Here is an 11,278-nt window from a genome sequence, read left to right as displayed (position 1 = left end):
GCCAGGCTGAGTTCCGAGGGCTGCACCCTCCCCTCCCTCCCACGTCTCCTGTTGCGCCTCACTGCGCACAGGTTGGGCCGGGCAGGCTGCCCATCCCCAGCAGGGCCTTCCCCAAGTGCCTGCAAACCTGTGTCTGCCAGCCGGGACTCAGGACAGCCAGGGCCCTGGACTCTCACACACTGCCGCTGCCCCTCATGCACAAAGCACAGATGCCACACCGCGCCCTGGGGCACATGCTTTATTGGGGCTAGCACTAGAAGCCTGTGCCCGGCAGCTGCACACGCACCGGGAGCAGCACCTGCAGCTGCTCGGCTGGCGGCCACTGGACCTTGGTGACGAAAAAGAGGCGGAAGTGCTCCAGGCGCTGCTCCTGGAACTGCGTGGGGCTATACTCTGGCCCATCCGTGGGCCGCAGCAGCGACAGGTACCTCTCCTGCTCCAGCAGGCCGCGGCTCAGCAGTGCCTGCGCCAGGCCAGGCTGCACCACCTCCAGCTGCCGCTGCACGGCTGGGAACAGGTCTACCTCACGCAGGTCGAACACCAGCGGCTTCCCATACCTGCCCCATGAGGCTGGTGAGGCCGGGGGGGGCTGGGGGGTGGGGGGGGTGTACCTGACCCTGCCCGCCTCACCGCAGAGCCCCCAGGAGAGCCAGCCGCAGCCTCTCCGGCTTCAGGTGCTCCGGGTTCACTGTGTCCACATAGTTGGTGTCCTGGTAGCGCAGGAAGGTGGCTGCCTGGCCCGAAGGGTCAATGACAAGAGGCCACCTGGGGACACCCATCGAGTCACTGTTCTGTCCAAACCCCAAATCGCCCACATCTGGCCCGGAGCACTGACCGGCCATCGGCGCGAATGCGGTTGCCCACATCTTTCATCAGCACGTCATGCAGCTCGGTGACCTGGCACTTCAGCCCGGGCGCCTCTTCCTCCCCTGTAGGGGTAGCAGAGTGCAGCTGACAGGCAAGCCCAATGCTGGACCCCGCCCTGGGCCATATCTCCCAGCCCCCAGCCAGTGCCCCATGCCAGGCCCACCCTCCTGCGTCTGCTCCCGCAGCTCCAGTCTGGCCATAGCCAGCGCCTCCTCGGCCTTCTGGGCCTCCTGCCGCAGCCTGTCCACCTGGGCCTCTGCGTCCTTGATGGCCTGGAGAAGGGGGCCACACTGACAGTCGCTCGCCCTGCCCCACGCTCTGGCTGGAGAGGGTACCTGCCTGAGCCTCCTCCCCACCCCACCTCGAGGAGGCCACTGTTGACTGGTGACTCCCCATGTTTAAGAGGGAAAAACTCCAGGCCTGGCGGGGGAGGAGGGCCTGGGCTGGTGTGGAACAAGGAGAGGGGGTAAGGGCGCAGGGGCACAGCGAGTCCACCATGGGCTCCCACCTGGAGCGTGAGCTTGGTCTTGTCCATGCACCTCCACTCACACTGGTCGTGCTCTGTGATCCTCCGGCTCAGCTCACAGTACGCCTGTTGCAACTGGGTGGGTGTACGGGCAGGCCCTGGCAAGGCTGGCCCTGGCAAGGCTGGCCCTGGCAAGGCCGGCCAGTACCCTCCGACCAGGTCACTCCTGGCCCAGGGGCCTGAGGGCACCTCCCCTCCTAGCTCTTCCCCCAGCTTCCTGGCCCTCCCTCGGCTCCCCCTCCTCCCCACTCTGCTCTCCCTTCTTTTCTGGCTCTTCCCTGAGGACACACTCACCTCCTTGTGACACTGCTGCTGCTCCCTGGCCAGCTGTTGGACCTTGAGGGTCATGCTAGGGAGCGGGAATGAGCTGGGGCAGAGGCTTCCGCCAGCGCCCCCACCAGCACCCCCTGCCCACGCTCCCTGCCAGCGCCCCCACCAGCACCCCCTGCCCGCACTCCCTGCCAGTGCCACCAGCCCCCCCACCAGCACACCCTGCCCACGCTCTCTGCCCACGCTCCCTGCCTGCGCTCCCTGCCAGCGCCCCTTGCCAGCACCCCCTGCCCACGCTCCCTGCCGGTGCTCCCTGCCAGCGCCCCTCGCCAGCACCCCTTGCCAGCACCTCCCACACCCCTCCTGCCTGCCACACCGCTTGGCCTCAGCCTCCTTGTGCCTCTGGGCCTCCTGGGCCCGGCGCTGCTGCTCTGCCTCCATGTTCTGGAGCATGGCCTCCGTGAGGCTCAGGTCCCACGAGTGCAGCACGCTCGCCACGGTGTCCAGCGAGGCCACCTAGTGACAGACGACATTTGTCGGACACTCGGTGCTTGTTCTGAGTCTTCTCAGCCTGGAGAGGAACGGTTGCTCTCCCATTTGGGAGAAAGGGTGCCATTGTGCAGAAAGGCCTCAGTGCTCACAGCTGGTGCATGGTGGGCCCCAAAGCATGAGCCACTGTGGTACTGCTGTCCCCAAAGCCCAGACCACCCGGAATTCTCCTGGGCTTCCTGACCAAGTCCAAGCAGGAACCTGCTTCTGTGGCTGGGTTTCCTAAGGCTTCCTTCCCCTTCACTCCCCCAGGACCTGGCCCAGGCTTCCTGCCTCTGCCAGACTCAAGTACACGCCTGAGGCCTCGGCTGCCACTGCTGCTTTCTGAGTAGGAGGCTGGCCCACAGGACATGCACCCTGGATCTCCCTCCTCTGTGGTCTCCCGTAGATCTCTGCCTGCAGGACACAACCCTTGGGACTGCCGCTGCCTCTCACCCTCCTGAGTCCCCATCACTCTAGGAGCAAGGAGTGGGTGCAGAGAGCCGAGCTCAAAGCCCAGCTGCCCTGGGTGAGTCCCTGACGTCCTGTGCCGGGGCCTCCTTGTCTGTGGAGCAGGGATGATGTGTGGAGGGGTCGCAGTGAGGAGGCAGGAAGAGCAGGAGCTCAGAGCAGGTCCACGTGCGCCTGGTGGCGGGCCAGTCCCAGCGTCACCCTTGACCAGGAAGCTGTGCATGGGTGTTTCCGTGTGTGAATGCCACTTGCCCCATCCTGCTCTGGGAAGGCAGGGTGACCAGGGCCTGCCGTCTAGTGTGGCGAGCTCCCTAATGGCTGGATGACAGTGGAAGGAGGCAAGGCAGTAGCTGAGAAGGGCCAGGTGGGGCAGGGAGACTCTTGTACTCGGAATCAGGCCTGGGAAACAGTTGGGGCCTGAGGAGCTGCTGGCTGGAGAGCAGAGGCCTGGGAGAAGGAGAGCAGGTGGCTGAAGGTGGGTGCCACAACCAAGAACAGACCGAGAGGGTGTGGCAGGCCTGGCAACGGGGCCAGGTGGAGGTGGACAGACACGGGCCACGGAGCAGGCAGAAGGCACTGCATTAGGGGTGTGCAGGTGAGCGGCCGGCGTTCCCATAGAGAAAGGGGTTCATGGCGTGGGAAGGATGAAGCCAGGATGAGGGGAAAGGGGTGGGGAAGGATGAGTTCCCTGTAGCTCTTCCAGGGAGACTGGCCGCAGACAAGTGCAGCCAGAGAGACTGAATGTGGGCAGAACCAGGAAGAACTCACAGAAGTGTGGGAGGGAGGGGGACAGAGCAGACGAGAACGAGAGAAGCGGTGGCGCGGCGTGGCCTCGGGTAACCACCATCCTGGCCGAGCTGGTGCCGACTTAAGCATTTGTCTACAGATGCAGGGAGCAGAGATGGAGAGAAGGGGCAGTATAGGGGGCCTGCAGGTCTGCGGGGGGCCAGGGACATGCAGACAGGTGGTAAACTCACCTCCACGGCCACCTGATGGATCCACAGGCTGACAACAGCCTGAGGACCGGCCCTATGCTATCTGCTTCCCAGTAGCTGGGACCAAAAGTTCAAAGCCCACCAGGGCCAAAATCAAAATTTTACACAGACGTTTGCTTTAAATAGAGCCCAAATATGCATATTTCTAGACATTTAGACCCTGCTTCTTTGCATACCCTGCAAAACTGAACCCGCATCTGCCAGTGGTGGGTGAGACAAACCCTGGGGCTACAAAAACCTTCAGGCTGGGCTGCCTTCTGGAACTCTCTGGTGCCCCGTCCTGCTTCTGAGCAGTTTCCCGTAGGTGCCAAGCTCTCTGTGAAAACCTGTCCAAGTGCGGCCAGAATAACGCTCACTGCGTGCTGCTGCCCTCTCCTGGTCCTTCTTCCTCCATCAGCCCCCAAATCTCCAGCCTCTGTGCCTCCTTCCCCGGCAGCCAGAGGGGCTCCTTCATTGTCCCCCAGGATCTTACACTGGCCAGTCTTCCTGTCTGGAAGCTCCTCAGACGTTCACAGCCCTCATTCCCTCCCCTCCAAGTTTTCCCTTGTACGTCACCTTCTCAGCAAAGCCCACCTTGGCCACCTTTCTTAAAATTCCAGCCCAGCCCTGCCCGCTCTGGTAGCCTGGTATCTCCACTGCACTATGAGTTGTGACAGAAGGGACTTTGTTTTGTTCAAGGATGTGCCCTAAGTACCTAGAACAGTGCCCAGCTCAGGTCTTCTGTCAGTTGGTCCAGTGGCTGGGCTAATGAACGGATGAGTTAATTCATAGATTAGCGTACACCTGATTGTTTGGACAGATAAATGGCTAAATAAATAGGAGAGATGACTATAGAGACATATTCATTTATGGACATTCCTCTGCACATTCATTTATCAATGACTCTGTCTACATTTGTAAATATAAATTTGCAAATATAAACATGTGGGTGGGGCCGGGCGCAGTGGCTCAAGCCTGTAATCCCAGCACTTTGGGAGGCCGAGACGGGCGGATCACGAGGTCGGGAGATCGAGACCATCCTGGCTAACACGGTGAAACCCCGTCTCTACTAAAAAATACAAAAAACTAGCCGGGCGAGGTGGCAGGCGCCTGTAGTCCCAGCTACTCGGGAGGCTGAGGCAGGAGAATGGCGTGAACCCGGGGGGCGGAGCTTGCAGTGAGTTGAGATCCGGCCACTGCACTCCAGCCTGGGCGACAGAGCCAGACTCCGTCTCAAAAAAATAAAATAAATAAAAATAAATAAAAAAAAAATAAACGTGGGTGGGTGAGTGAAGGAATTTATGAATATGCACATTTAATCCTCACTTTGGGATCCTAAGGACAGTAACCTCAGAGTAAGGTCGACTTCAGCTTAGCTTCAAATCCTCTTAATCCCTGAAGTTGGTGAAGTGACTCCAGACTTTTGGTACCCCCAATACATGGCAAAAGCTAAATCCTCAGTGAAAAAAGAGTGAAAAATACCTTTCTAGGCTTCAAATTATTCCTACCAATAAAACATGACATGGCCAGGCAAGGTGACTCATGCCTGTAATCCCAGCACTTTGGGAGGCCGAGGCATGCAGATTGCTTGAGCCCAGAAGTTCAAGACCAGCCTGGGCAACATGGCAAAATCCAGTCTCTACAAACAAATAAAAAAAATTAGGCCAGGCGCGGTAGTTCACGCCTGGGATCCCAGCACTTTGGAAGGCCGAGGTGGGCAGATAGATCACAAGGTCAGGAGTTTGAGACCAGCCTGGCCAACGTGGTGAAACCCTATCTCTACTAAAAATACAAAAATTAGCCAGGTGTGGTGGTGTGTGCCTATAAATCCCAGTTAATTGGGAGGCTGAGGCAGGAGAATTGCTTGAACCTGGGAGGCAGAGGTTGCAGTGAGCTGAGATCATGCCACTGCATTCCAGCCTGGGTGACACAGCAAGACTCTGTGTCAGAGAAAAAAAAAATAGCTAGGCGTGGTGGCTCAAGCCTGTAGTCTTAGCTACTTGGGAAGCTGGGGCAGGAGGATCACTTGAGCCCAGGGGGTCAAGGCTGCAGTTAACTGTGATCACACCACTGCACTCCAGCCTGGGTGACAGAGCGAGACCCTGTCTCAAAGAAAATAAAAAATAAAAAAGACTGGGTCTGGTAGCTCACGCCTATAATCTCAGCACTTTGGGAAGCTGAGATGGGCAGATCACTTGAGGTCAGGAGTTCAAGACCAGCCTAGCCAACATGGCAAAACCCCATCTCTACTGAAAATACAAAAATGAGCTAATGTGGTGCTGCACACTGGTAGTCCCAGCTACTCAGGAGGCTGAGGCATGAGAATTGCTTGAACCTGAGAGGCAGAGGTTGCATTGAGCTGAGATCATGCCACTGCACTACAGCCTGGGTGACAGAGGAAGACTCTGTCTCAAAAAAAAAAAAAAGATACAATAAAAAGGCACAGGAAAATACAAGACAATATAAACAAAAATCTGCAGAAACTACAAATGATAGAAATAGCTCCATGAGGGATCAGGATATTAGAGTTAGCTACAGATTTTCAAAAGCTATATTTACTGTGCTCAAAGAGAGAGACTACATTGAGAATTTTAGCAGAGAGCTGGAACCAAATAAAATTTTAGACATGAAAATTAAAATAACCAAAATTAAGAACAAAGTGCATGGATTTAATAACTAGCTAGATGCAGCTGAAGAAAGAATTAGTAAACTGAAAGACATGTCACGCAAGAAAATATCCAGAATAAACTCAAACAAAAGGATGGAAAATATAGAAAAGGGTAAAAAACTGTGGTAGTTATTAGTGCTGATCATCAAACATGTCCATCCCTCCACCTTCTAGACATAGGATAGGATTAAACTTCCTGACCAATTTGTGGTTTCAGTGGAGCCAAATGACTAGATCTGACCAATGAGCTGTAAGTAGAAGTGTTTGTGCTAGACCCTCCTCAGCTCTTTCCCTCTGGTATACTGACCAGCAATATTCAAGATGGTGGTTGCTGTGTCAGCCTGGGTCCCTGAAAGACTACAATTAGCAGAAGCCCCCTGTTAACCCTCAATGGACATGTAGCATAAGTAAAAAATAAACTCATTTTGTTTTATGCCATTGAGATTTGGAGACTGCATGTTCCACAGCACATCTGTATTAGTCCATTCTCACATGGCCAAAAAAGAACTACCTGAGACTGGGTAATTTATAAAGAAAAGAGGTTTAATTGACTCATGGTTCTGCAGGCTGTACAGGAAGTGTGGTTAGGGAGACCTCAGGAAACTTACATTCATGGCAGAAGGCCAACGGGAAGCAGGCACATTTTACATGACTAGAGAAGGAGGAAGAGAGAGTAGGGGGAGACGCTACACACTTCTAAACAACCAGATCTCATGAGAACTCACTATCATGAGAAGACCATGGGGAAATCAGCCTCCATGATCCAAACACCTCCCCCCCAGGCCCCTCCTCCAACACTGAGGATTACAATTCGACATGAGATTTGGGTGGGGACATAGATCCAAACCATATCAACATCCTAGTCTATCCTGGTGATACAGAAATGTAGAGGCTATGGTGAGATCTACCATCTGTATATTTGGAGATTGAGATTAAGGGCAGAAACAGAGGTAATGACTGAGAACTTTCCAAAACTCACTCATGAAGAAAAACAAGGTGGGAAGACTTGCTTTTATCTGGTACAAGACTTGTTATGAAGCTACTGTAGTCAAGACATGGGTATTGACACAGGATAGATCAATAGACCTATGAAACAGAACAGCAATCCCAGAACAGAGCTGTAAGTATATAGACACTTGACTTAGGGCACAGGTGATGGTGTAGAGTGAGGAGGGCAGTCTTTCACAAAGACTGTGCGTGCTCTCAGGACAATTATGCATCCATATGAGACATAAACAAGCTTGAACATGACCTTTCACAAGACGGACCAAAACAACGTACAAAAATCTATTCGAGTGGATGATGGCTTTAAATGTGAAAGATGGGCCGGGCGCGGTGGCTCAAGCCTGTAATCCCAGCACTTTGGGAGGCCGAGACGGGCGGATCACGAGGTCAGGAGATCGAGACCATCCTGGCTAACACGGTGAAACCCCGTCTCTACTAAAAAAAATACAAAAAACTAGCCGGGCGAGGTGGCGGGCGCCTGTAGTCCCAGCTACTCGGGAGGCTGAGGCAGGAGAATGGCGTGAACCCGGGAGGCGGAGCTTGCAGTGAGCTGAGATCCGGCCACTGCACTCCAGCCTGGGCGACAGAGTGAGACTCTGTCTCAAAAAAAAAAAAAAAAAAAAACCTTTATGTCCTCGGGAGAATGGAGAGAGTTCTTAAACTGACATGAAAAGCACCAACCATAAAGGAAAAGAATGATAAAATTTACTACAGTAAAACAAAATTTTCCATCAAATTATAACATTAAGAAAGTGAAAAGGCAAGTAAGACAGAAGACACCTATAACACATATAATTGATAAGGAGTTTAATCTAAAATATATAAATAATAGGTCCACAGAGCAATAAGAAAAATAAATCAGGCAACCCAGAGAAAAATGTTTGCTAATGCTAATAGGTACTACTATAAAAACGATAGCTAACTGGCTAATATGCATAAGAGTTCTCACCTTCATTAATTGGCAGGGAAATGCAAGGTAAAACTGCAGTGAGACACCACGACACATCCACCATGAGTCTGTATTAAAAAACACTGGCAATCACAATGTCTGTAAGAGCATGGGGCAGTGGGACTGTAACATATCCTCAGTGGGAGCAGATAAACGGGTACAACCATTTTGGAAAACTGTGCACATGTGTACCAAGAGACACATACAAGAATGTTCATAGCAGCATCATTATAACCAAAGCCTGGAAACAAACTGAACGTTTATCAGCAGTAAAATGGATATGTTGCAGACATTTATATAATTAAAGTCTCCATAACAAAGTGAATGAACTATAGCTACAGGCAATAAGACTGAATCTCACAAATATAGCCTGTGATAGAAGAAGCCAGATACCAAAGATCAGCTGCCATATAAATTCATTTACATAAAGCTCAAACACAGTAAAACAAAGATATATTATTTTTATTTATTCATTTATTTTTGAGACAGAGTCTCGCTCTGTTGCCCAGGCTGGAGTGCAGTGGTGCGATCTCTGCTCACTGCAAGCTCTGCCTCCTGGGTTCATGCCATTCTCCTGCCTCAGACTTCTGAGTAGCTGGGACTACAGGCGCCCACCACCACACCTGGCTAATTTGTGTGTGTGTATATGTGTGTGTGTGTGTGTGTGTGTGTGTGTGTGTGTGTGTGTTTAGTAGAGACGGGGTTTCACAGCGTTAGCCAGGATGGTCTCAATCTCCTGACCTCGTGATCCACCCGCCTCGGCCTCCCAAAGTGCTGGGATTATAGGCGTGAGCCACTGTGCCCAGCCTAAAGCTATATTATTCAGGCACTCATTTAGGAATGAATGGATGAATCAGTAAGTGGATGACAAAATGAATGAATAAATGAGGGATGATTTAATGATGTAATAAAGAATAGAATAGATAAAGAAAAGCAAGAGGCCGGGCACAGTGGTTCCCGTCTGTAATCCCAGCACTTTGGGAGGCCAAGGTGGGCAGATGACCTGAGGTCGGGAGTTCAAGACCAGCCTATCCAACATGAAGAAACCCTGTCTCTACTAAAAATACAAAATTAGCCAGGCGTGGTGGCACGTGCCTGTAATCCCAGCTACTCAGGAGGCTGAGGCAGGAGAATTGCTTGAACCCAGGAGGTGGAGGTTGCAGTGAGCCAAGATCACACTATTGCACTCCAGAGCCTGGGCAACAAGAGCAAAACTCCATCTCAAAAAACAAGAAAAAGAAAAGCAAGAAAGTAAGCACTGACAAACCCACAGTCAACATTATACTGAATGGGCAAAAGCTGGAAGCATTCCCCTTGAAAACTGGCACAAGATAAGGATGCTCTCTCCTACCACTCCTATTCAACATAGTATTGGAAGTTCTAGCCAGAGCAATCAGGCAAGAGAAAGAAATAAAAGGCATCCAAATAGAATGAGAGGACGTCAAAACTGTTTCTTTTTGCAGACAACATGATTCTATATCTGGAAAACCCCATAGTCTCAGCCCAAAAGCTCCTTCAGCTGCTAAACAACTTCAGAAAAATTTCAGGATACAAAATAAATGTACAAAAATGACTAGCATCCCTATACACCAGCAACAGCCAAGCCAAATGCCAAATCAGAAAGGCAATCCCATTCACAATTGCCACAAAAAGAATAAAATACCTAGGAATACAGCTAACCAGGGAGGTGAAAGATCTCTACAATGAGAATTACAAAACACTGCTCAAAGAAATCAGAAAAGAGACAAACGGAAAAACATCCCATGCTCATGGATAGGAAGAATCAATATCATTAAAATGGTCATATTGCCCAAAGCAATTTACAGATTCAACACTATTCCTATCAAACTATTCACAGAACTAGAAAATACTATTTTAAAATTCATATGGAACTAAAAAAGAGCCCAAATAGCCAAGGCAGTCCTAAGCAGAACAACGCTGGAGGCATTGCATTACCTGGCTTCAAACTATACTACAGGGCTACAGTAACCAAAACAGTATGGTACTGGTGCAAAACAGGCACATAGACCAATGGAACAGAATAGAGAGCCCAGAAACAAGGTTGCTTACCTACAACCACCTGATCCTCAACAAAGATGATAAAAACAAGCAATGGGGAAAAGACTCCATATTCAATAAACTCTGCTGGAATAACTGGCTAGCCATATGCAGAAGATTGAAGCTCGACCCCTTTCTTACACCATACATAAAAACCAACTCAAGATAGATTAAAGACTTAAATGTAGGCCGGGCGCAGTGGCTCAAGCCTGTAATCCCAGCACTTTGGGAGGCCGAGACGGGCGGATCACGAGGTCAGGAGATCGAGACCATCCTGGCTAACACGGTGAAACCCCATCTCACTAAAAAATACAAAAAACTAGCCGGGCGAGGTGGCGGGCGCCTGTAGTCCCAGCTACTCGGGAGGCTGAGGCAGGAGAATGGCGTAAACCCGGGAGGTGGGGCTTGCGGTGAGCTGAGATCCGGCCACTGTACTCCAGCCTGGGCGACACAGCGAGACTCCGTCTCAAAAAAAAAAAAAAAAAAAAAAAAAAAAGACTTAAATGTAAAACCCAAAACTATAAAAACCCTAGGTAGACAACCGAGGCAATACCATCCTGGACATAAGAATGGGTAAAGATTTCATGACAAAGACACCAAAAGCATTCCCAACAAAAGCAAAAGTTGACAAGTGGGATCTAATTAAACATAAGAGCTTCTGCATAGCAAAAGAAACTATTAGTAAACAGACCACCTACAGAATGGAAGAGCGTATCTGCAAATTATGCATCTGACAAAAGTCTAACATCCAGCATTTATAAGGATCTTATACAAACTTACAAGAGAAAACTCCATTAAAAAGTGAACAAAGAAAATGAACAGATGCTTTTCAAAATAAGACATGCATGTGGCCAGCAAGCATATGGAAAAAGCTCAATATCACCGATCATTAGAGAAATGCAAATCAAAACCACAATGAGGATACCATCTCACACCAGCCAGAATGGCTACTATAAAAAGTT

At 50.9% G+C, this 11,278-nt stretch overlaps 1 protein-coding gene across 13 annotated transcripts in view; it reads right to left on the bottom strand.

Annotated features, from left to right (window-relative positions):
• Positions 1-112: 112 nt before the first annotated feature.
• Positions 113-11,278, bottom strand: part of IQANK1 (IQ motif and ankyrin repeat containing 1) — a 62,370-nt gene continuing 51,204 nt past the window's right edge. For 3 of the 13 annotated variants that reach the window (XM_065519788.2, XM_065519789.2, XM_065519792.1), the window contains 6 exons: positions 1,688-2,179; positions 1,376-1,468; positions 1,031-1,139; positions 836-929; positions 631-765; positions 224-557 (listed from right to left, as the gene is read on the bottom strand). In XM_065519788.2, coding sequence (XP_065375860.1) covers positions 254-557; positions 631-765; positions 836-929; positions 1,031-1,139; positions 1,376-1,468; positions 1,688-2,179 — 1,227 coding nt within the window. In that variant the 3' untranslated portion in view covers positions 224-253. Of the gene's footprint in view, positions 766-835; positions 930-1,030; positions 1,140-1,375; positions 1,469-1,687; positions 2,180-11,278 lie in introns of those variants that run through there. The other 10 variants (XM_065519790.2, XR_010577578.2, XM_065519793.2 and 7 more) reach the window with 10 other exon arrangements.

The sequence above is a fragment of the Macaca fascicularis genome, chromosome 8 (genome assembly GCF_037993035.2).
Source record: "Macaca fascicularis isolate 582-1 chromosome 8, T2T-MFA8v1.1".
In the NCBI taxonomy this organism is placed as follows: Eukaryota; Metazoa; Chordata; class Mammalia; order Primates; family Cercopithecidae; genus Macaca; species Macaca fascicularis.
This window is presented reverse-complemented; position numbering and strand designations above follow the sequence as displayed.